The sequence below is a fragment of the Apteryx mantelli genome, chromosome 15 (genome assembly GCF_036417845.1).
Source record: "Apteryx mantelli isolate bAptMan1 chromosome 15, bAptMan1.hap1, whole genome shotgun sequence".
NCBI classification, from domain to species: Eukaryota; Metazoa; Chordata; class Aves; order Apterygiformes; family Apterygidae; genus Apteryx; species Apteryx mantelli.
The window spans coordinates 12,284,653-12,311,126 of NC_089992.1; the positions used below are offsets into that span (position 1 = coordinate 12,284,653).

Genomic DNA, 26,474 nt, shown 5'->3' on the forward strand with positions numbered 1-26,474 from the left:
CGGGAAACAGTGAAAAATTTAACAAAGCTGGCAGCATATTTAATATGAACTTAAGGAACCTCTCTTGGCTTTGCTGTAAATGCTACTACAAAGAGGGGCAATGGAGGTGAGAAGGGGCAGGCATCACGCACAGGACCAGCTCAAAAAGAGCTCAGAGAGTTCTCAAAAACATGGGCAAAACTGTGATTCCTGCTCATGACAAGTAAATAATATGATTTTAAATAAGGAAGCACATCTATTAAAAAAAAAAAAATGTAGCTGATTACTTTTATGATTTCAATTTGGAACAGCAAATAAGGAGCAATACTTTGTAACAATGTTTTCAGACCTAGACTACGCATAATAAATATTTCATGTGACATATATCCTACGTCTTTTGCTCAAAACTGATAGTTTGGTCAGTTTGGTTTTTTATTCTGTGTAGAAAAGAACAAACAGTAGGTCCTGTTCGGAACTGGGATAAGATAGGTGATAATGAATTACAGGTAGGGTAAATATTGCTGGAGATAAAGAAATTTTTGTTATAGCTACCTTGCATTTGGAAAGATTTTGTTACAGCCAATGAGAAATAGAATATTTGCTCACAGGAAGCAAAATGAATAGAAAAGGTTTTCTCATTGTTTGCTACAAAGGTCTGCGCTGTCAAAGCCGTGGGAAATTCTCCACTTGGACACGAACATTACCACTATCACTTCTTAGGCTAATGCTGAAATTCTTATCACTATTAAGAGTTCACAGAGATTAAACCATATTTAAGTTTGTGGGATGTGAAGACAGAAACATTATTTTGAAGACAGAGTAATTCAACTGGAGCAATGCCTAAATAGCACATTTCACTCGATTAATTCATTCCTGCATTTGCTAGTAACATAATGACTAGTTTGAGAAAACTTTAAAATACAACCATTTCCAACTAGTCACTGCACAAGGCTTGCTTCAAGTCCTAGTATCATTTGAGTATGGCTACATCCTTGAAAACAGTTCTTCTAAAAAACACCACCACAGATGTCAGTTTTTACCATCTCTTGATTTTTGGATCATATTTGCCAACTTTATACTGATACTAGGATTTTTTTTTTTTTCCTAACTGCCAATTCTACAAACTCAAAGTTTGAAGCATTAAGATTTTAATTTGTGTTGTTTAATGCAATTCTTTCCCCACTCTTCCCTCCTACCTTTGAAGGAAACTCTGAACCTAGAACAGATTTTTCATATTTTTCTGAATGTTTAACACAGCACAGTTTTGATCTTCTAATACACAGATAAAAATTTAAATGGAATTGATTCTACACTATATATATGTGGAAAAGATATTTAATTGTAAAATAGAAAAAGTAGGCCAGAGTACAGTTTTAAGGGTAATTCTTTTGTATACAGTATAGGTAAACTAGACTTTTTGCTTAAGTTTATATAAACAATTTCATAAAAGCAGTGAAACATGGAACAACAAAGCAAAGCACAAAGTTTTATCTTACAAAAAAGGAATCTGCACAGTAGTTCAAAATTCAATGTAACACAGCACTGAACAATCTTAAGGCAGCTTAGTCTAAGCACAGGACTAGAAGCCAGGAACTCCTGAGATCTATTCCCAGGTCCTCCACAGATCCACGTGGTCTCAGGCCAATCATTTAACACCCCGTGTTGCGCTTACACCAGTTATAAAATTGAGACAATAACACTCACTTACCTGCCTCAGGCAGCATAGTAATGGTTTGTTCTTTAAAAGATTTTACAATGCTTTGAAGATGTAACGTGCTATATAAATCCTAAGCATAACAGATCACTGCACAGACGCGCACACACACAGTATCACAGTGAGGAACGATGATGCTAGGTAAGAAGAGCATCACTACAACATAAAAAATTACTTGTCCAATTGCATAATTTAAATGCAAAAGTCTGTTTAGAAAAATGTATCACCAAAATAATTTCAAGACTATTGGGGAAAACAGATCAATAGGAATATTCTAAAAGAACTACTATTCGTGTTCCAGTGGAGACATTCTTTTATATTCATTACTGAACTTTAAAATATTTGTACATGAAAACTGTAAGACACGCAAAGTTTGTGAAGTTTCAGTGCCTCCGCTGCCAAATTTTAAATTGTCTATATTATGTAAATTAAGATTTTTTTGTATTTTTTTTATTACAAATTACATTCTTCCAAGAAATATACCATTCACAATAAAACTGGCTGCTAGCTTACTTCAAATGACCTATAGGCTAAACATTTTTCTCATAATTTTTCTCATCTTTGCTGAAAAATACCTATGCAAGATGTATGTGTAGAAATTATAAAAACATGCAGCATATGTACAAACTGAAAAGTTTAAAAAATATTAGCTTCATATACATGTAAATCTACTTGGATATATCTGAAATTAAATATAAAAATTTCATCGCCTAAAAAAAAAACAAAAAAAAAAAACACTTTTTCAGAGAATCTGAGACAACTACTTAAAGCTTTACAAAGATTTCCACCTGGAAATGTCTTATTCAGAGAAGTTTAAGTTGTTACCTTGTAGAAATAACTGTTAATTCATTTTGTTACATAATTCATTTTCAAGTTGTCAGCTTAAATCAGCAACATCACCCTTAAAACTGTTCTGTTTTTCAGAAATTAGATTCATACTAAAAGCAAAAATTTCACAAAAACATTGGCTTCTTGTGTTTCTGGATCCCTTCAAAAAGATTTATCAACTCATTTTGAAACTGTAAAAAAAACAACTATTTACAGTATTTCATTTTAAATACTTTTCACAATTTCTAAATTCAGAGTTTTTATGTTACAAGAAATTCATCAGAGCTCATGGCTTAAGTCCAGTTATCAACTTGTAGCATCTTCTCTATCATGTAATCCCGTGTCTGTACCTATATAGCGTACAGTTCAAGATTGTACTGCAGGTTTTTGACTTAAAGTAACAGGCTTTGCAGTATGTTTTTTTTTTTTTTTTTTTTTTTATTAAACGGCTTCTTTATTAGTCTGGAGGCGGTTCATTGCCTCTAACTTCTGCCGATAAGCCTCTGCTTCTTGCTCTTTCTTTAGAAGTTGCTGACGATATTTTTGTGCTTCTCTGTTTGCCTCATCCAGCTGCTTCTGCAGAGTTTCTCTTTCCTATTAGAAACAGAACCAGCAATATTCTGTCAAATACATATCAAATGCAAGCTAAAATGGCAAATACTTTTCGTGTACATACAGCTCAACTGTTTGGACATCACGTGGAAACTGTTCAGTTCTTACCTGGGCAAACCTAAATAAACACCCCTGCGTAAATTAGACATGAATTATCGTATCAGACAACTTCCACAATAAGTCTTAAAGTGTAAGTATAGTAAACCTGATTTTCTTTAGCTGCAAAAACACCAAGCAAGTCTTCATGAAAAAATGGTGAAATACAAAAGTGGAAGCATAGTGGTCAAATACTAACATAACAAATCAACATTTCTCCAATGATTCCATTGCCTTTAAAACAAAATTTTAATCAACTTCCAATAGGATTGGCATCCAATCCAACAGGACTGTCACTGTATTTCTAATCAGACAGTATTACCAAAAACTGTTATCTGACAGCAGTTTGCACTGGGAAGTGACAGTTGCTCATGCTAACTGAAAGATACATATACCTGATTTCTAAATGAGATGATCTGAAGGATATGCAATCCAGAGACAAAATTACTTCCCCAAGAACATGACGTTTTTATGAATTAATAAGCATTTGGTTAGGTAAGTCTCTTTAACTTAAAGGGAGTAACTTAAGGCTGCATCCTGCATACAAGTTGTTTGAGGATGGCTGTAGAATGGTTTCCAAGCAAAATAATACGGGAAATGCCATTTCCTATGCAGCTGCCCTAGGAACTAAGGAGAATGGATTTCTGTCTCTAGTGATGTGCATACAGTCATCTTGTTTGATGCTGCACTGAGCCTAATTGAAAAAACAATTTGCTTGGAAAATAGTTTTGTTTTGATCTTCAACCAAATACCTTTTCATTAAGGTAAGTGCATTATACTTTTATGAATAAGGTAGTATTTGATTTCAAATTCTTTTTTTCTACTGCAGTCATAAGTAACCAGAGGAGGGAGGCTGTCAAAGAAGCAAGCTATCTCCCAGAAAAACACAACTCTATCAAAAACTGAAACCCAGTGAGAATGTGCGTTTTCATCTTATTTCCCATTCCAGCAGTTCAATATGTCATTTCCAGTTCATATCTCAAAAAGCTTGTAGAAGTTCCCCCTTCAGAACAGCATCCCTATTCTTCACGTTTGATGCACTCGCTTGTTTTCATGATCAGAGCCCGAAAACACAAAACGCTGCCTCCCTTCTACTTGCTACTGCTCTCAATACTTATCGCCGCCACATTTAGCAGTCACATGCTGTGCTGAATGTGTTGGAATACAATGACATGAGTGATCTGATCATTGCTAACAGCAGCATCTGTATAGCAAAAACAACAGGTGAAGAAGAGATGGTATTAACAGGTTTATAAAGACTAGCTATAAAAAACACAGGGCCGTGTGTGTATAAATGGAACCTGATTTTATACATGGCTTTAATTTTTAACAGCTGAATGAAGGTAATATTAATGAGTTTGCTTCATTAGCAGTATATGCTAATAAAAAGAGAGCTCATCTGATCTGGCTTGCTCATTTGAAAAGGCAGTTCAGCCACCAACTCTGAAAATCTGGATTCTGCTTTATAAACGACTCAACCATGCAGCAACTAGATCAACCAATGCCAAATACTGTGGCAAAATAAATGGTAGAGCCTACATTTCACAAAGCACCTAAAATACACCAAGAATGATGCTCCAGTACCAGTGTAGTGTATTTCCAAGACTGTGGCTCAGGAATACCCAGTATAATTTTCCTCAGCTTATTAGAGGTTGGGGAAGGTTTCTGCAACTGTTGCTGTTTTCAAACACTAGGGTAAGTGTGAAAACAAGGGTATTTTTATGAGCATGCATGGTAGAGTGAGCTCTTTCCCCCACCTTAGAGAACCCAACCCTAGAGGAAAGGGTTGCTAATCTCAGAAGCCCAAAGTCAACCCAAAATATAGTGCTATTTCTGTAAATTATCTGTGTAGCTTAAGGGGAGCCTACAAACGTGGCTCAAGTAAAACAGTCTTGTGGAGTGTAAAGTTGAGAAAAAAGAGCTACAGACAGTTCTCAGGGAAGCAGTCAAAAGAGTTGATTCTGCTACACGATGAAAGCAAGCCTTCCCTCCTGAGGACACAGAGCTCCAGGTCTGCTCAGCTGGGCATTATCTATCACATGAACTTGTCACAAAAAAACAGAAGCGTACTACTGGCAAGAAGTAAAGCTGCTCTGTCTACTAGGCTGCAGAAGAACGAGAAGCACCAGCAGCTCGTTGGCTGGTGGTTCTGAGCTACGCTACACAAAGCAAGGCGCTACCGCTACAAGGGAGAACGTGCATGCTGCAGGTGCCTGGGGGCAGAGAGGCTCTCAGAGCAAATCTATGAGTACTTCCTACAGATGGGAGAAATAGAGCCGTGCACCCGTAATGCCGTACATTGGGTATGACGGCACATTAAGGCAGGGAAAGAAAGAAAGAAAGAAAGAAAGAAAAATCTCACCAGCAGAGACCTGAAGACAAAATTAGTATTCACCAGGCAGACTAGCAACTGAAACAAGTAGATTATTCCAAGAACTAATATTTGTAGTTTAGACAAAGACATGGTCCTAATGTAAACAGAATGAGTTAAGTAACTGAGGCCAAACACACTGTCTAACTAGGCAATGGAAGAAACCAGTTCTTCTGGAGAGGCAATATAGACCTGCTGGACAGGGAAAACAGGTTCCCTAACTTTGACATCTGAAATAAGGAGGACTATATATCTGGGCTATTCATTTCAGCAAATCTAGAAAGTGTTCTCAGGGCAGTCTTTAGAACACAACTGAAAGTGTTCTAATTATCTAAAGTCATTTTGTACCCATCAATATAAAACCTTATCCACTTACGAAATAAGTTGGAGGATTCTGACTGCTCTTAAGGAATTTTCTAATTTAACAGAGAATTTTCTTCCACTACATTTTAACTTTTTTAACAGTCTATATATTGAAGGTTAATTAAATTACTTCAAACTAAGCATTATTTTTAACAATAAAAAAGCAGGGATGTGAATTCACTAATTAATTTATGATTATGATTTTTTTTTGAAGTCTAATGAAATGATTGCCCTGGTCATATCTAATGCATGTCATCTATCCAACATGCAACATGAGAAATACACAGTCAAATTCAATAATGAAAATAAAAATCACTGTATGTTAATGAATTATGCATGAAAATGAATAACAGTATTTGTTTAACAGTCAATTTTTTTTTGCTGCCATGGTATGTTTTAATTAAATGTCAGAATGCTTAATACAACTGCTATCGCTCTTCAAAATGAACTGAAGTGTTTGAATATAATGGGCCCAAATGAAAAAGTCAAAAAAAATAATTGCTACAGTTTTAATCCTTCAATCCTTTCACAAGAAAGTTCGTCACCTCACGTGAGTGGGAGTTCAAATTTACCTAAAGATTTTCAAAGTACAGTTAACTGTTTATAGATACACTACGAATTAAAAATGGCTGAAGAAAGCAGTCTTAGTCCCAAATCAACTCTATAATGAAATAAGAATAAATCACCAATGACTCAAAACCCCCCTAATCTTCAGTAACAGAGACAAGTAAAGGTTTCCCACATTCAAAAAATATTTTGGTAGGGAGGGGGTCCTACTCCCTCCAATTCAAGTGTCTACCAACTTGTACTATGATTAAGTTTAAAGTGAAATGACTTCATGTGCACTTATTTAATGCCCCAGTTAACAAAGAGGTAGCACCATACCCTGTGGCCCACAGTGACTCCTGAAGGCTGAGCCACTGAAAGGCTCCGCACAGACGCAAGGGTCTGCGTGTAAATTTTCAGGGACTAAGTCTTCAAAACTTGCACTTAAAAGAAATAGATGAAATCTTTCATTTTAATCAACTATTTTCAGTATTTGAGAAATGTGTTTAAAATATATAAGTGAAGCTGGCAGTCCCTTTAAGAATTATTTGTACTGTTATCAACTACCTATATCTAGAAACAGGTCAATTTATTCCTTAACCAATCTGGATTTTGTTCCTTTGCAACAGAATTATTAAAATACTTAAGGAAACGTAATTTCCTTTAAGAATAATTCAGGCAGATGTTTAAAAGTGTGAACAAAAGATTTGTTTTTATTGTAACAGTCATACATTTAAAAAAAATGCAGCAAGAAAATTTCAACTGTCATGATAATCTGTAATGACCACAAGGCTGCAAAGGCCAAAGGTATTTGATGCGATAACTTAAGGACAGGGAAAGTCAACGATGAAAGGTGATAATTATTATTAGACATGAATAAAGTATAACACATACTGTACAATAAACAGCATTCAATCAGGCACAAAATGTTATTCAGTAATATGAACAGAAGTTGGAGAATACAACCTTTGATAAATGAAATACCATGCAGTTAACACAATGAGAACTGCCTAGTCAAGGCAGACAGCAACTTTCATAGACTTCTGATAATAACTAGTGAGCACAATTAGAAGTGACAGAAGAGGGATAAGATAGTGGACATTCATTGGATTATAAAAATAAAAATAAAAAAGCTACCATCTTAAACTGAAGAGCTATGTCTATTTGTCATATATAAAAAGAAAACTTCTCAATATTGTTAGGTCTTTTACACTATTATTTAAAAAACAGGATGGTGCAAAGAGATGTGTGGTAGTTCCTGCTCTAGAATTAAAAAAGGATGAAGACAAAAATTGATAAAGACAAAATCTTACTGTTCCACATGTCCATTAACAGTTATCTAGATATCATGAATGGAAAGGAAACATTGCTGAAAATATGATCTCACAATCAGGACAAGCATGTGGTCATAAACAGACAGATGAGGGGACAGTATTCTCATTCACAGCTAGCGGAAAGAGTCAAGTTAGGCGATAATATATCGGTATCTAGTTTTAAAAACTAGCTAGTGATCTTAAAGAAAAACAAAAAAAATTAAGTTATCAAATACTTAAACAATTGTCACTTTTATGTGCACAACCAAAGGATGAAACAAATGGCCCTCCTATCCTCTTGTTATAACAACTTTGTAAAAGATTAATTCCAGTAACAGGGGACATGCAACAAGTTATTGTATCAAATTCTTCATTCTGTGACAACACAGAAACTTTGCTCTAAAACAACACAAAAAAACCCCACAACCAACTATTCAGTTCCGAATACTCTGGTTAACACACATCACGTAATAGACTCCTTACTTCTATTTCTGCAGACTCCACACGATTTTCAACAATCTCAATGCACTGTCTCTTGACTGGTGGTTCTTCACTTATCACAGTTTCTTCAGCAATGTCTGTTGCTGGAACTGTTAATACTGAAAACATATTTGTAAATATAAATATACATACTTCAAACAGTATTTCTATCATTTAAAATTCATATAATTAGATAATTTTATTAACAGCAGTAAAATACAAAGATTTTCCCTTATGAAAATGCAACTCTATAAAAGTGCCTTCTAAAACTGATGCAAGAAAAATTTACTGAATGCTCTAGCTATCCGTATGCTACTACAGAATTTCAAAATTCTTTGTTACTGAGGTCTAAAATAGTTAGCTGTCACTCTGGAGCATCATCACCATTTTTCACAGTGTAAACACAGGCATGGAAGTGATTTGCAGCAGAGTTACCAAACTCTCAATTCTGCAACTTAAGTACCAGACCATATTTTTAAATATTTGCTTAAAAAACATTATAAATATGAAACTGACTGACTTATTTTAACTAGAACACTTAGGTAATCTGAAAATCCAGTAGTTATTAACTGGGGGGGGGGGAGAGGGGGGGTGGAGCAATCGGGGAATTACAGAAATTCATACTCCAGTTTACTCAGGAAACCACCTGGCACATTTATGTTCTAACAAACACTCCAGCTACTGCCTATGCACATTCAGACTTCCTGATAATTAGTTGTGTTTGTTCAGACAAACAGCAGACCAAATCATTTGTCTCCAGTGCATAACTCTTCAGGCTCCACACTGGGAATCCTGGTGAAGAAGCCAGGAAGAAACCACATTCACCTAAATAGCAGTTGCAGAGCATCTTTGAAAGAAACCACCCAAAAAAAACACAGACATCCACATGAAATAACACTTACTACACTAGCAGCTTCCATGACCTAAGTATTTATGATCCAACAGAGATATCTGTGTCACTCTGGCTCCTTCGAGTCTGCCACTGCTCCTCCAAAACCTCACATATGTAAGACTCAGAGCGGCTTCTTCCAGAACAAAGCCATGGGACTTGCACAGCTTGCTCTGTGCATGAGATTCCCAAATCCAAGCATCACTTTTCTGCAGTATTTCCAGTAAGGCAACCGCATAAGAATCGGAGAAGGCTTTTAATGTTTTATTCTGTTTTATAGTTTTCATACCAAGTTTGCAAGAATCAAACTTACTGAAGGCAAAGCAGGCGGTCGCTTTTCCCTTCAATGCCCCGCTTCTCTTTCATACAGTTTAGCAGTTCTGTTCTCTCTCCTAATGCAGAGACTCAGCTGACATGTGCTAACTGAACTGCAGTAGCTCTCACGTGTCCAAGCCTTTCACAGTGTACAAACTCAAAAGATTTATATCAATAATTATGCAAAATTTTCCAAGCTATTTGTGTTTTGTTTTTAAAACTAGAATAGTTCCTCAAGCTCACACTGTACAAATTTCCCCTCACCTTGCTGTCCATCCGGCATGGTCACAATGATTGGCTGCCCTATCCCGCTGGTTGGAATCGAATGGAGGTTGCCAAGCTGAATGCCGTCTGTAACTATAGTGATAACTTGCTGACCTCCAGAACTGACAACTTGCTGAATAGCGCCATCCACCGATTCTGCGGTCACCACTTCTTCTGTAGCCACAACTATTAACAGATGAGTAAAGGAATTAAGTCCATACACAATTTAAGCTTTATGATTTAAAATGCATATTGCTATGGCACAGGAAAGAATTTCTTCCACTTTTCAAATTTGATGGTTTTTTTCTGAAATTAATGCATTACTACATACTGTACTGTTAATGGAAATCTTTCACCAGGCCTATAGAAAGCATTAACATTTTGAAATATATATGCAATTCTGTCCTGCTTGCTATAATCAATCTTTATTTAGCATTTTTCCTAATAGATATAGCCACTCAAAACTGAAGTTTTGGGTTCAGTGTTAACATGGCAGCAAGAATAAGAGTTGTTTTAAGGATGCAAATTACTTATGTATTGCACACAAACTGCACTAAGTTACACTGACAGGTGAATAAAAACTGAAACTGAAAACACTGGCTTGAGAAGCATAGCTATTCCTTAATTAATGTTCTCATATCCACCATTTACAGAGCCTGGGAAGTTACACATACCAATAAAACTGTGGAAGTGATACAGATTTACAGGGATTTACTGAAGTAAGGATTTACATTATCTTAGCATGTCCTACAGCATGGAAGAAGTTTAGTTATAATGAAGTTACCAGAAAAAAAAAAAATCACAAAGCAGACCTTCAGAGATATAAATCCAAGTAACACCAATGAAGTCAACAGTTCCCTTCTCCCCTTTGCCGGTGCACCTCAGGACCCAGCCCCTGATTTCTGTGCATACCATAATGGTTCAAGACAGTAATAGACTGACGGACCTCTAGAGAATCTTGAAGCTGTGTTTGTACTGCATGGGTACGTCAAACATAACCACAATTTTAACCATTCATTATACAAAGGATGAAACAGGACTAAAGGAAAAGTTTTGAAGAGTTGAGATTTATCTTTTTTTTAAACTACATAGCATAAAAGGAGAAAGATAAAACTAAAAAGTAAAATAAAATACTGTATGTATCTAACTTTATAGGTAGAAGTAAAAATAATAATAAAAAGCCAGCTCAGCTAACTATTTCAGTTTCATGATTCTGTAATGAATACCTGGCAGCAAACTCACAGTTCTGCTACATTACATCTACAAATGGGTGTTAAGGGAAGTTAAGGGAAAGACTACATTCAGAACTACATGACACATAGCTTACACTATAATTGGGGTCTCTCACCACCACCCTTACTTTTCAGAACAACAAAATACTGAGACAAAGAGCAAGATCACCAGCAGCACACTGAATGAAAGAATGAAATGAAAGAATTTCAAGCACACTAACTCTGTTTTTTATTTCCAATTTGTCAGGGCAAAAGCAATTTGTCAGGGCCTTTGATTTAAATAATAGACATTAGAGGGCTTTCTATCTACAGAGATGAAATTAAAAAATGCTATAGACTGTTCTGATGTTTGAGATGAGAGAAGGCAGAAACAACTCTGAAGCTTTCATCTTTTCAGCTAATGTAACACACACACTCACATCACTCTGCCATTCAAATGCCTGCAGTCATTGCCTTCTGAGGATCTTTACGTTCAGAGATTGCTGGCCTATAGCACTACTTAAATAAGCACAAAGTGTTTATTCAGTAAACCAAACAGTAATTCGTACATGAATAAGAGGTATTGTATTGAACTGGAAATTTTGAAATGGAAGTTATTCTATGTAAAAGAGAAAGAAAAAATCCCATAAATATCGTCCTTATTCTTTCCTTGCTCTCTTTCTAAACATTTATAATCACCAGTTGCCACACTGTCTCACATGCTGAAGGTAAGCTGAAGTTAATTAAAACACACAGTGAGATGTGAGCCTCATTCCAACATAAGCTCACCAAATATCACACTCCAAATACACATCTTTAATGAGGTATTTCTCTAAACTCTCTTCCCAAACCCAACAGAACTCCATACATACATTATCCTTCACCATATATTGCTTGGACACAACACCAATCTCCTCCCATGCCCTTCACTAGAATAACAACTGAAACAAGCATGAGTCTATTGAGCTCCAGCAAGAAGCATCCTTCTTTCTTCAGTTTTGTCAAATTGATATGTTTTTTATTACCAGCTGTGAAGAACTAGTGGGAAGAGACCAGGGTAAAGTTAACTTGGAAGAAGGAGAAAAACTAGAGAGAAACAGCATTAGAGAAAAAAAAGAAAAAAAAGAGCTCTTCTCCCAAGTTTATGGAGTGTTAAATACAGGAGGTTAAATTAAAGGTAAGAGCCAAAAACAAAATTCTCATGACAAAGTTTTTGAGCATATTTACAACTGGAGCTTTCACGTGATTAGCACAAACCAGAAGGGGTGTGGGCTTTGGTTTGTTTTGGGTTTGCTTTTTTTTTTTTTTTTTTTTGCTTGAACGTACAGGCAATGAAAAGCTTCTTTTGTCTCCTTTATAGTTTATAAACCATTAAAGGAGTAAGGTCCCAGGAAATTGTTTGCAGGCAAGATGCTACAAAACTGCTCTCACATCTGCATAAAAATCAAAGTAGAAGAACCAACGTACACAGGTGGGTTAGATATGATGGGCTGCATTACTGAAGGTGAGAAGCTACTGCATTAAGACTTTTAGCTTATTCCTTCCTCTCTGTCATCCCCTGCCTCCTCTCTAATAATTTTTATCTTCAATGGTTTACTGACATGTAACATAGGTTGCACTGCACCACTGCGAGGATAGGCCCATGAAACATGAGAACACGCAGTTGGTCACCAAAGCCTATTGCTACCGAGTCCTGGATACATTCTAATACTGGGTGATCCTGTGCAAACTCTTCTCCTGTTTGAGCTCTCCTACAACTAGACCTCTAAGTTTCATTCAAATGTATTAATTCATTGAAAATTTTATCAGCTTTTCCGTAATGAAAGGCATTGCATTTTGGTTTTGAGTCATCCTCTTCACTTGCAATATTTAAGGGTCATAAAAGAGTATAGCTATATTTAGATGGTGTTTTAAAAATGAAAAATCTGGATTAAGCAGAAACCCTGCAGAAGGGCTTGAAAATGCTTGAAGGTGAAAAATCATATATATCTGCTGCTGGGGTGCAGCTCTCACACCAGCAAGCCTGAGAGAATGGATTTCTCCCATATTTTCAATGAAAACTGTGTCCTTAAGAATGCTGCCTACTGCAGAGCTGCATTCTGAGAGATTTCTAAGTACCAAAGACTTTGGTCACCTGAAGTATCTCAGTTCTGTAGAATCATACTGACCAACAACAACAACAAAAACACAAACAAACTCGCAAGTATTACTTCAAAAACAGATGTTCAAAAAAATTCAGGTTGCCATAAGCATCATACAACCTTGATTTACAGAGGGTGGTCACTCTCTATAGTGGTCTCCAGTCACTGGCTTGAAGGTTGGGCTCACCTTGTTATGCATCACATCACTAACCAGCACTCACAGTCCCAAGCCAACTTGGAAATGAAGCTTTAGTGCTGCATGCCAGTAAAATAAACACTATAAATACTAAATAAATAAACTATCAGCTGAAAGCTGAAAACAGACAAAAGATCACATTTTGCTTTCTTACTTTACATATAAAGAAAATTCACAGATCCTAAGGTTATATCAACAAGAGGGCAAAGAAAAAAGCAATCTGGCCTACCATAAAACTACAGTTGCTACATATGTATCATACTGCCTGAAAAAACTGGGGAGTAACCTATGCAAAAAGACACCAGCCAAGATGATGTGCACAGAAAAAGCAGGAAACATTTCACAGATTTCTTTAGAAACCGAGGTCTCCACCAATACACCTGTTGGGATTCTCAGAATGACCACAGTTTTTATTTTTAAGTACATCACATAGTCTACTTCAGAGACAAAAGCTAGGGATTTGTGTCCTACCTGCCGTGATCGCTATACATTGTTACAAACGCAGGTAGAGTGCCTTGAGGTTGAAAAGAAGACCACAGACATTTTAATGGATAATCTGCACATTAAGGTCACCAGTGTTCTTGTGTCTACTGGGTGAAAAGTTAACAAAACTGCTGACAAAATATATGGAAACAACATTAGGGGTCATTTCCCATAATTTAAGAGAAAATATTACTTAAAGGAAAGATTTTCCCGCCAAATGCAACTAGGCTGTATGTAGATACATTAAGATGCTTTCAGAAAGATGAATGTTCACTCGCATTAGGCCTGTAAATACCAGCTGTAGCCAGAAATCTTACTAAGAAATAACTGTACAGATGAATCTGCCAACTTTTCAAGTAAAAGGAAAGGAACACCTGGTTTTGTTCACATTGAAAAAAGATTTGTCATTTCATTTTTGTATGAATGGTACCTCAAAAAAAGTCGTATTTCAGTGTACTTTGTTCTAGTTCATTAAATAAGATCAAATTACTTAGATTTCTTACCTGGTGTTTCTGAGGAATTAGACAGTGGGGCTGATGCTTCCGCTAAAGCTGCTAACGTGGCTAATACTGACGTTGATGAATTTCCAAACTGTACAGCAGACACTCCTGTTTCATCTATTAGGAGGAAAAAAAATTAGCTGATAAGTTTAACAGTTCATGAAATCTCTTTCTATATTATTACTGTACTGAAATTTCTAACACACTAGAATAACATTCTCAATAACATGGTTAAATCAAAGTGCTATTCTGAAGGCAAATTTGCTAAGCAAATACAACTTCCGATAATTTATCTCCAGGTACATTGTTATTTTAAGTACTGAGATATTTATAACACATAAGAAACACTGAAGAGGAATAAGGTAACTACTGTATTCTTACCATTGTTTTCCTCAAGCCTTTTCATTATATGGTGAAAATCAATTCAAGTGTAAAATCCCAGTATCTATCCCATATGCATCTAAATACCTGTTTCATTTGATGTATTTGCAGAAGATACCAGACCTGTTAGGTTCACCACCCCTCCAGGTCCGATGATAAACTGTGGTGTCGCTGCATGTATTGTCACAGTGTCCGGACTCTCTGGATTTGTATTGATTTGGTTCTGCATGGCAATCTAGAAGACAAAGGTAATAATACCATTCCAATTGTAGCTAAAATAATATCATTCCAATTGCAGATAAAGCTATTTAGAAGAACTAGAATTATTGCACGTTCCACTCTAACAGAGAGGCTCTTCTCCCTAGTTATACTCATGCAATATACACACGCTGTATCACGCCTTCTGCTTTGCATAAGTACACGACAAACACCTTTTGGCTGAAACCTAGAGACAAGAAGTCTGTTGACGTGAAAGAAAAAATAAAAACAGACTGCTACACCTCCTCCTCATTTGCTGTACACAGAGGACCATCTAATCACGCAGCCTTTTTATAGATGCATAAACTCAAGTATCTAAAATAAAAGCCTGAATAACCAAGACAGCTGTGATAGCTATATGCCATAAAAACTGGCTGTGACAGCTTGGGAGCTGCCACAAATTGTACATGACTTTAATAATCTTTTTGTCCTTCTTTTGATATTATCCACTTTTATTTACTATATCCTTTTTTTGCAGTGAAGGAGAGGCTAAAGGGACCAGAACAACAGATTTATACAGTAGCATAATGGCATTTTCTGTTTTGTTTTCTGTTCTTTTCTTAATAACGCGTAACACTATTTGCCCTTATGAACACTGAGCTGACATTTTCATGGAAGTATCTATCATAATCTGAATCCCAATGACTTCTCCAGTGGTTCAATCTCAGTTTTTCTAATCCAGGAGAAATGGCCATCTCTTCTCTTCTCTCCTGATGTCCAGTTCCATCAGGTAATTTAATATCCATATACAAAGCTGATCTAACACTACGGTATTGTCAGAACATATTGTCAGAATGGGGAGTTAAGTTTTATACTCTGCCTGCAAAGATCCCAGTTAGTTCTGTGTATTACAATATTCGAATTTACAAAAACAAAGGATATTCATCCCTCAGCTTTGCAGGTATTGGAAATACTCTTCAGCCACCTTCCTGTGCAACTAATGTTTATTAATATTAACCTAATTTCCACACCACAAACTGTAGTGGAGTCTAGCATTATTAGTCAATATATGGTCTCACAGTTACTATATTAAAAGCTTGCATAAACAAGCACCCTCTTTTAAGTTTCCTTAGCATCATGAATCAAAATTACCTGTAATATTTCTGCAAGATCTTCATTTCCATTGTCTATTGCAATGTCTAATGCAGTTTTGCAAAATTTACTCTGAGCATGGACATCTGCTCCGTACTTTATTAAGAGTTCTACCACTTCTTGGTGATTATGTTCAGTAGCCCAGTGAAGTGCAGTCATCTTGAGCATGTCCTTCGCATTGACATCAGCACCATGCTGCAAACAAGATCATTGCATAAACTATGTCATTATAAGGATCTGAACTGAATAATGCTGCTCATGGAATGAAGTCCAAAATTGTCTCTTTTTCCAGCACTAATGTCCTGTTATCCTACATTTACTAATTTGTCAGAAGTACTTTGATGTAAGTACTACATAAATTATTTATCGCAAAGGACTGAAGAATCCCTACCCAAAACATGTCTTGGTTCTAAAAGCTGTTACTCATACAGTACCAAATCAGTAGAAGTCTTATTTTGAATTAGCAGTAAGTAATTCACCTGATATCATGATGATTTTAATCAATACTAAAAGAAATTATAACTGAAATGAGAAACTGAGCATCCAATATAAATATAGTATAAATATTCTAATCATTTTGATGCCGGTTTAATGACTAAATAAAATTGCACCTATTCAATAATAAACCATTGTGATATCCCACCTTCAGACTTTGCTTCAAGAATTTTTACCTTAAGTAAGACTTCTACTATGCTGGCATGGCCTTCTGATGCTGCCATATGTAATGGAGTTCTGTCCACTTTGGTTCTGGCATCCCGACTTACACCTGCTCGCAGCAACACTTCTGTTGTTGAGTAGTGTCCATACTGCGCTGCTAGATGAAGTGGAGATGTTCCCAGCTGTAATGTAAGGTAAAAAGTGGACTTTTAACACAGATGTCAGTACAAAATAATTTTTTTTATTATCATTATTCTGCAGCTACCAAATTCAGGTGCCAGGCTACCACTTTAAAATCATTTTCCCCTGCAGTCTCAAGGAAAGAAGCTGTCAGGGCTTTTACAGAGTATGAAGAAATTTTTAAAAAGTTTAAATTCTTTCCAGTTATCAAAACACACTAAAAACAGCTTACTGGCAGCAATTTATATCTTCAACGTGTGATACGTTTCAAGGGGAACAACCTCAGTTTTAGTGTTGGTCAACAGACCACACCAAGGTTGAAAGGGACCTCTGGAAGTCATCTAGTCCAATCTCCTGCACAGAGCAGAGCCAACCTGAAAGTTAGGTCATTAAGTAGATTACAGCCCTTAAGGCATTGTAAATACCCTAAAATTTTAGTTACCTGACTTAGCCTCTCTGTACAATCTATGCAGAGCATAGGCACCTCCAAAAACAACCCAGAGCATCAGGGAAACCTCAGTTACACATATTAGGTAGTTGAGACTGCTCTCTAAATTCAGATCTCTTACTAAACAAAACACATGAGCACAATAAGTAGGAGGATGATTGCTGCTTTTTCCATTTAACCATTCCAGCGTTCACCTTAATAGCCATCAGAAGGAACTCATTCATAGTTTGTTACTACAACTAGTAGGAGGTCAGATGATATGAAGAAGCAGACTTAATTTGAAATTAGGTATTAGATGACATGACAGCAGAATTCCAAAAAGAAAGTCTCAAGGCTAGTAATATAAATACTTAATTGTAATAATCCAGTTTACTTTTCCAGGTGAGAAAAATAACAGAATTTACCAAACATCACCAAAATTTTCCTTACCCAATCTGTGGTAAAAGGTGCTCCATTTGCCATCAAAATGCGAACTTCATCATCTTGACCTGCTCGGGCAGCTTCTAAAAGTTTCTTTCCCAAATCTACTAGTGACATCTAGTTGAGGAAATAAAGATATATAAAGGGAATAACAGTTAATATCTAATATGTTATTAATACTATTTTTAAGTACACAAATGCTGCTGTCATTTTTTAAAATGACTATTCCATATTTTGAAAAGTTCAAAAAAATTAAGTTAGTATTTTATCTATAACGAGTTTTCTTGATTGCAATAAGCAGCTTGATTTTAGAATCACTTCTGTCAGTCAGACAAAACTAACATTGGGATGAAGATTTCAGTGTTATAATGCTGTAACCACAGCAACCACAAAGTTATACCACCCCAAAGTTAACCTGAACTGGATGCACATTTCTCAAAATAGGAAGTGGTTTAGAAGCTCTCACCTGACACTGCAACCTTCTGCAGGTTTGTCCAGCTTTCAAATGGTACTAAGTCCTGGCTGTCATGTCCCCGTCACAAGTCCAAAGGCACTGCACTCAGTTATCCAAAACGAATTTAAGACATGCCACAATGTAAACATGTTTAGACAGCTACGAAACACAATGCCTTTCTACCATCTTCCCTATCACTTGATTTTGTCTATCCTAAAATATCATTTCTGTATTCTAGCTACAAAATGAAGCAATAGGGATACACTATTTTTCTATTTGCACCAGATGCACAAACTACATATCTGCCTGAAAACAAACATTAACACCTACATCAACTGTTTGCGATTACTAAAAAAAACACATAAAGTGCAAAGTTTGTAGACTGAGACGGTACTGAGATACTAGCTAAAAAACTTCACATCATCATTGGGTAATTTCCCTTTTTTAAAAATAGCATACGACATTGAGTTAAAAGTGCCGTATGACACACAGCATGTAAAACTATACATAAACAAATGGCACCTATCTACATTACTGTTGCATCAAGGACTCCCTGGTATAACATCATTTTGAAACCACTCTATTTCATACTTGCTATTAAATATGTTCAGTAATCAGAAAATCTAGGATTAAAACACAGTTTATGCCAAAATACACTATTAACTTTTTAGTCCTATATCCATGTTTTCAACTATCGCGATGCTAAGAACAGAATTACTTTCATCAGTTTACTCTCCGGTCGCAGAAGCAAGAGAGTTCAGCCTGTATTCCTAGTAACAACCACTGCAAGGGTATGCAACCTGTTTCCTATGCAAAGTTAGAGTAAGTCAGTTCAAAAAAAAAAAAAAAATCCCATTAGGATTTTTTTTTCACTTTTTTTTTTTAATCTGTATTTCTATTGCAAAAACAAACGTATTTAGAAAGTTCTCTGTACCTGGTTCAACTGGCAAAACCCGTGTGGTATGTTGCTCAATAAGCTGAAAGCTATTGATTTTGGAAGAAACTAGAAAGCAGGAAAGGGGAAACAGTGCAAATGCAGAACTCCAACATGGTTCAGTAGAGCTGCAAACTGCAGCAGGTTACCTCTCTGTCTACAGACAGCCTGCTGGCTTCGATATCACCTTCATCAAGATAATACTCCATTTATGTCCATCCTTCTAGGTCGTATTTGTCTCACAGCCAGAAAAGGGAAGAGGAGCAGGAGGGTGGCAGGCAGGACAAATAGTGACAATTGGAAAAGGAAGAGGAAAAAAAGGAACATACATAACCAGATGCAGAGGAAGGGACATCGGTCAACTCTCTTGCATGAAAATAAAGATCAGAAGAAACAAGAATAAGAGAAAAATCCACTATCATTGGTAAAGGGAGAGACTATGGGCAATGGTATAAAATGATAATAGGATAGAGTACAGTGCCCCTTTATATTGTACCATTTGGGGAGGGGGGGGGCTTAAAAAAAAGGCACGCGCACACACATGAGCACGCACACACACACACACTCCTTTTTCTGGTGGTCTAATACCACCTCAAGGCCCTCAGAAGCAAAAGGAAAGCTAGAACTTAATAAAAAAAAAGTTAGGAACTAATTAAGAAAGACAACAATTAATTTTCCTTGCATTTACTTCATTTTTTAAACACCAATAGAGAAAAGGAATCGGCAAAGTTTCCTTTATGAATCACGGAATAGAAGAAAAAAAAAAAACACAGAATAACTGAGGCTGGAAGGGACCTCCCAAGGTCTTTATATATAGTTCAACCTCCTGCTCAGAGAGGGTCCAACAAGCTCAGGCTGCGCAGGGCCCTGTCCTGTTGAATTTTGGACGTCTCTGCGGATGAATATTCCACCCCTCTTCAGTCCCTGTTCCTCCTCATTGGAGGAGCTGCCTTCTGCAGATGTCTTTCTCCATTAACCAAGATGACAACCTCAACAACAAGCTTATAGTTGATGTCTGTTAGACAACAAAATAGGTGAATTAAATTACGGTGTTTACATTTAACAACTACACCTATTTTTTTTTAATCCCATTGACCATGTCTATACTAGTAGATAACATGCTAAATCATTATCAAAACCCTATGCAACAAAACCAAATAATAAAAATTCAATTATGGTGGCCAGTAGAATACAAGTCTCTCTCCCAGGAGGTGTTTGGGACTAATTTCAGCCTGAGACTGACACCGATTCAGAATCTCTCTGAACCACCAGTGTCAAACACCCGTTAAAGTGACACTACATTTGGCATCTTGTTGCAAAACTAAATAATAGCATTGCACTATACTCAATAAGAAATGTTCCAGTCAAGGAAAAAAAGGGATGTGGAAGATCACATATGACACTACCTTCACTACCATGTATTATTGACATTAGCTAACACACTCTTGGTTGGTCTAAAGTGTATTTTTTGTTTTGTCTATCAAAAAAAAACAACCCAACAACCACACACACACACCACATGCATTTACATATTTTTCATGATGTAGAATTTTAACTTCAGTTAAAACACAAATTTATGTTAGAAAAAGTAAGTCTTAATTCTCATATGGTGCTTGAGGCCATCTAGTGGAAGAGAGTTAAAAAATAACAAAATTACACTGTTCAATTCAAAAATAAAACTACATTATATGTCAATACTACACCACAACAGTAACTGATGAGGCCTTTTCAATAAAATGCTCAGGCACATTTACCCCTTTCAACCAACTGGTAGCACTCATGGGATTTCTAAAGACTAGCCAACCCAAAGCTGACTTCTGGTTGGGGACTATTCCAAGGACCAGTATCATAAGGTCAGGAAACCCTTGAGTAACAACATGCCCCACATTTCCCCCCATACTCTTCCACTACTAGTATCAGGACATACCAAGAAAGGTTTTGCAGAGGTTTCCAGGTTTTGCATTTCCCTTTCTGCCAGAAGAATTCTTCAGCTGCCCCCCAAGATCCTTTTGTGCCATTACAGTAGCACAGTGATATTATCAAAAGCAAAGATCTATATATAGTACAATAAAATATACTTAAAATTGAATTGTGACTTCCACTTCAAAGCAGCACTGTAAGTTAAGCACCTCTGCTACTCCCTGTAGTGCTACAAATCAACTCTGCTGAAGTGTGTAAAACGGTACTCTTGCCATCAAGCTTGGGTAGCATGACAGCTGGGTAATGCTTTATAAGAGCCTTCTTTCAGACACAATAAAAACATCAATGGCTCTGAAATAAGGTCTTGGGACTATTATAATTACTCTATGGCAACCTGAGTACGTTTTCAAACTTCTGAGAGCTTCTACACAACTATATGACCAGAGGGTTTTCTCTGCACCAGGTTAATAGAGAAGAGCCTCCCTATTGGGTTTCAACTTCTTTGCAGTAACCCCCTCCTGAACCTTGAGATTTTCATCATTTCAGTGCATTCTGCATAGTACCATCACCTAGAGGCCACAACGAACTGGTAATTAAAATTTACATCAAATTATAACTGCTATTTTACTTCTGTGCAGTAGGAAATCAGGCTGCTTTTTTATAGCCATCTTAAATTTAAGTTTCTGAAAACCCTCAAGAACTCTAAACATCATGCTGTCACCCAAAAGGTGTAAAGGCACTCGACCACGGTTCGGGTAGAACTAAGGAAGCGTGTATGAATGGGGCTTTGTGGGGAGGGAGAGGAGCTGAAAAACAAGCAGCTCGGGAAGCCTGGGGTCCCACACCACAGCCTAGAGACAGCAGAGTCTGCAGTCCAACGGAAGAAGATTTAGCTTGGCTTAAAATTTTGCAGCACCTTTCAGATTGGTGTCCTGCCAAAAGGACACTGGGCCAGGCCTTCACTCCCCTTCTACCACTGCAGCAGTGAACATCATTTAGTCAAAATCAGCAGGCACAAAACAAATAGTTGCCGCAGGACATCCAACACTGAAATGTGACAGCTGCCAGGGCACCTCCACCAGCGCACGCTCATGCCAGAACAGCAGGAGCTGCAGCAGTGCAACTTACTGGAAGGTAAACTGCATCAATATACACCCTACCTATGGGAGGCATTTGCAGTCATTTCTAAAAAAACCAGCAGAGACAAAATTTCAGAAAAATGATAATTAAGCAGGTTCCCCCTACTGAAGTGACAAGCGGCAGAACCATACTTTGAAGACTCTCAGGCCTCTCATCTCTCATGCCTGTGTCCACAAAAAGAGGAAGCAGGAATGCCCTTCTCCAAATGTCCTTTTCTTTTCACTATTTCAAAAAAATCAACCTGCTTTCCCAGACCTGGGAAGAACTGATCTTCAGAAAACGCTATCACCCTACTGATTTCAACATTGCACAGTATCTCCAACAATTTAGAATAGTAATTTCTAATTAGATTTTATCTGCCTATTCATACAAAGTTCAAAAAAAAATTTAAGGAAAGAGTATAAATATTATAAACTGTTTACATCTTTAATCAAGCACTCAGTTTTGATTATTAGAATTGAAATAATGCTATCAACTTGTTTTAGTATTTTTACATCCTGATATAACAATGCAACACTCAGAACAGTAACTCCTCAAAAACAATTTTTATTTCAATTAGAATTTTGTAACCTTCCAAGGAACTGAAAGTTATGCAATAAACATAAGATATATTAGGATATGGAAATAAGATTAACAAGTTCAGTATGTTTTTACCATATATAATGTCATTTAACAGTGTAGTTATAATGACTCACATGGGATAAACTCAGTAAATAGCTCTTGTATTGCCTCCTTATGGAATCATACCCCTCCAAACATATTTAAACAATGATTCCACATTTTAACTCAAATCTTAATATCACAGGCATATAGTATGGATGTGTATAGTATGGATAGCATGTTATGATAATGGAAATTATAATAGTGAGTGTATTAACAACAATCAGTTTTAATTCCAGGGCTTTCAGCTTTCCTCTACAGTTGTGCTGTGTTCATAACTAAATTTCTTCTAGTTTATTTAAACAGAAACATCACCTTCATGTTGGACTATTCATCAAGAAAAGAAAGAAAAAAATCCTGATCTGACAAAGCAGATCAGAAAAGTAAACACATTGATGGATAGCTTAGTGATTAAAGTATTTAAGCCAGTATTTATGTAGCTTTGTCCTCCAATCAGGTTCATACATTAATTTAAATTAGTATCAATCATCAATGTAACTCCATTAAATAATGGAGAAAAGCCTTGTCCTTAAAGAAGGAAGCACAATTTGACCATTATCTGCAACAAAATTATTCTTCTAAAGAGTATTATTATGCAACAAAGGGGAACCGCTCCACTGGCACCAACCAAGATTTGTCATTGATGGTTGGCACCGAAAATGAGCTACAAAGCTTTCACAGATACGTTTGGCACCAGAGATCAGAAAGCGTACATTACAGCAGATATAGTGATTGACAGGGAGAACCTAATGGTATTTTATGTAGCCTTTGAACTGTACTACATACAGCCTTAGAATGTGTCAGACATACATTTCCTAATTGAAATTACACAATATTCTCAAAGAAAAATCTCTTTAATCAGAGCAACTTTTATAATGAGGAACCTTGACAGTTTCTGTCTTGCATAAAGGCCTAAAAACTAGAAAACCAACTGTTTTCAGAAACGGCACAGCTGTATTACTAGAATAACTGACAAGGTGCACTGGCATCAGTTGAGGAACACGCTATGACTTTTTAAGAACAGTAACAGACCAAAAGAGAAGTGGATGAGGAACAGCAGTTAACACCTCGCGTATTCTGATCGTTAGCTCCCGCCAGGTACATCCTTAACCTTATTTACACAGCAGACAATTTCTGTATCCTTACAAGTGTTCCTGTGCATACGTGCACTGCATCCAAACTGCTTTTAGTCTTAATAATACTTCAAAAATATTCAATAATTTTAAAAAAAAGCATTAAGCTGAAGTGCTCCGAGTGTGCCTGTGTGTGCAGCTACCAGTACGGTTAACGGCAAACGCCACGAATCGGAATTAAGTAAAAGCCACCTTAGCAAACAGGTTTTAGGGCTGGCAGACCACTGTTTTAAGCGAAGAGCTCTGAGCGTCGAAGACTCGCTACAGGGGTCGCCCCGAGGTGCTGCGAGGCAGAGTCCCGACGGCACAAGCCGCCCCGACCACCGGGGCGGGCGCGCACCGCCCGCCACACGTGCGCGTCGCCCCGCGGGGCCCGCGCACGGCGGGGGCCGCTCCCGCGAGACCCCCCCCCCCCCTCCCCGGGGCACCCTCGGCGCCAGGCGGCCCCGGGACCGGGCCCCCCCGCCGCCGCCGCCGCCCCGCACGAGGCCCGAGCGGGCCGCGGCCGCCGAGCGAGGCGGGGGCCCCTCGGCGCCGGCCCGGCCGCGGGGCAGCGCGGCCCCTCGGCGGCCCCCGCGCCGCGGCGGCGCCCCCTGCCCCGCAGGCCGCGCCCGGCGCCCCGCAGCGCCGCCGAGGCGGGCGGCGCGGCCCGGGCCGGCGGCGGCGCGGCGCGGGCGGGCGCCCCCCGCGCGGCGGGGTCCCCGGAAGGCCGGCCAGCGCGCCCGCTCTCCCCGACAGGAAATCCTGGCTGGGCTGGGCGCTGCGGAGGGAGCCGCGGCGCCGGGTTCCGGGGGAAGTGGAATTATTTTTTACCAGCGAAGAGATCAACTTCCACATCCGGTAACAGGGCCCTATACAAAGGCGCAGACTGACCTGGAAAAGCTTGGCCGGCCCGGGGGGGTGCGGGAGAGACGGGGCGCGGGGATGGGGCCTTACCGTGCTGCCGGCCCGGCCGCCGCCGCCCGCGACAACAACCAGGGGCGCCGGAGGCCGCCGCTCATCGGCGCCCAAAAGCCCCACACAAAAGTCCCCGCTGCGCCTGGCGGAGGGACACGGCGGGCGGAGGGCAGGGGAGGGGCCGCGCCGCGCCGCGCGCTGCCCCGCCGCCAGCGGGCCCGGGCTGCGCGGGACCGCGCGGGCCGCCGCGCCGGCAGCGCTTGGCGGGGCGCCGGCACTTACCATGGGGCGCAGGTATTATCTTATTACACAAATATCCCCGACAAAAGGGGCTCGGCGGAGGGATACGGCCTCGGCGCCGCCTGCCGCGCATGCGCGGCGGCGCGGGGAGAGGCGGGGGGAGCGGGGACTGGAGGCGCCCGCCATGTTCCGCGGCGCTTCCCGCCCGGCGGGGGGCAGGGCGCTGGCCGCCCGCCGCCAGCGCTGACGGGGCCGCGGCGGTTGGCGGCGGGCTGTCACGGCGCCGCGGGGAGGGCGGGAGCCTCCCTGCGGGCAGCCTAAGAGCGAGGGAGGGAGGAGGGGGGCCCTGCCGCTCACACGGCTGCGGTGGAGGCTCCTTTTTGCCCCAGGGGCAGCTCTTACCGCCCCGTGGCTGCTGGGGCTCAGCCTGCGCTCCCGGGCGATGCCGACCCGTCTGAGCAAGGGTTTAGCCATGCTTTGGGGTCGTAAAGACAGGAGCTGGTGACTGGCCTGAAAACAGGACCGCGACTCCAAAGTGATCCTAAACCCTTGCTGCTCCTGCCTCTGCCAGGCAGCTCTGGCCTTAACCTGGACTCGCGTTGATCCTGATAACGTCAGTCCCTGAAATGTTTTTCCTAGTTTTCTTTCAACCAAGCCACAACACGCTCAGACTCAGATTCTCCACAAAAGTATTGTGGCACGCATCCTCCGGTACCGCTGTGAAGGGTAGATCCCCCAGCCTACATCCTTCAGGAAAGGTATCAGTCACAAAATTCTCCTTTGCTGTTTCTGGAGATGGTAAGGCCAACTAGACAATAAGATGAATATTTGTAACAACATTGTGTTCATTATTTTTTGCCCTTGACTTCCCCAGAATGTCTTTGGAGAAAATGCAAATAATGAGCTTGCAAAGAATTAGCATCACCTCAGAATTATTACAGGACTGAATCCTCAAATCTCCACTGAAACAGATCCATTTAGTATGGGACAGACTGTCCCATACTAAGTTCAGAAAACAACTGAATTTCCTTCTCCTACATGTGGAGGCAGATCTGGGGCCTCCTGTCCAAGCGTACGGGCTGTGCTCGCACCATTACAGTCGACAGGACTCCATTCGGTTCTTGCAGAATTTTTGCTTTGGGTTAGGTTAAAGGGACAAATTCTCCACACGCTTTTTGGAAAGTCAGTTAAATCCTCCTGTATGTGTCACCTCGCTCAGGGACCTGTTGACATGTCTGAGGGCCAGTTTACTTATTTTCCTAGGACTGATGAGCCAGAAGGGGGCACTAAAAACCACGTTGAGACCTCATTCTACGAGTTCTTGCAATCAGAGTAAAGAAACCTCGATTCCGAAATTCA

General features: G+C 39.1%; 1 protein-coding gene across 3 annotated transcripts; it reads right to left on the reverse strand.

The window, feature by feature from the left end:
* Nucleotides 1–1,298: 1,298 nt before the first annotated feature.
* GABPB1 (GA binding protein transcription factor subunit beta 1) lies at nt 1,299–25,021 on the reverse strand. Of its 3 annotated transcripts, none has more exons than XM_067305836.1 (9): nt 24,915–25,021; nt 17,747–17,854; nt 16,704–16,871; nt 16,033–16,227; nt 14,770–14,917; nt 14,305–14,418; nt 9,771–9,956; nt 8,306–8,421; nt 1,299–3,115 (listed from the first exon to the last, which is right to left on the reverse strand). In XM_067305836.1, the coding sequence occupies exons 2-9, from the start codon at nt 17,852–17,854 to the stop codon at nt 2,963–2,965; spliced, it is 1,188 nt and encodes a 395-aa protein (XP_067161937.1). In that variant the 5' UTR covers nt 24,915–25,021; the 3' UTR covers nt 1,299–2,962. The 3 variants fall into 3 exon arrangements, with proteins under 3 accessions (XP_067161937.1, XP_013812513.1, XP_067161936.1); XM_013957059.2 differs by lacking the exon at nt 24,915–25,021 and adding an exon at nt 18,204–22,280 and having other exon boundaries at nt 14,806–14,917; XM_067305835.1 differs by lacking the exon at nt 24,915–25,021 and adding an exon at nt 18,204–22,280.
* Between the last annotated feature and the right edge of the window lie 1,453 nt (nt 25,022–26,474).

Coding starts and splice junctions, on each gene's coding strand:
- GABPB1 (XM_067305836.1), bottom strand. CDS start 17,854: ATGTCACTAGTAGATTTGGGAAAGAAACTTTTAGAAGCTGCCCGAGCA. Junction 16,872..17,746: donor CACCTTTTACCACAGATTGG/GTAAGGAAAATT, acceptor CTTACATTACAG/CTGGGAACATCTCCACTTCA. Junction 14,918..16,032: donor ATCTTGCAGAAATATTACAG/GTAATTTTGATT, acceptor TTTGTCTTCTAG/ATTGCCATGCAGAACCAAAT.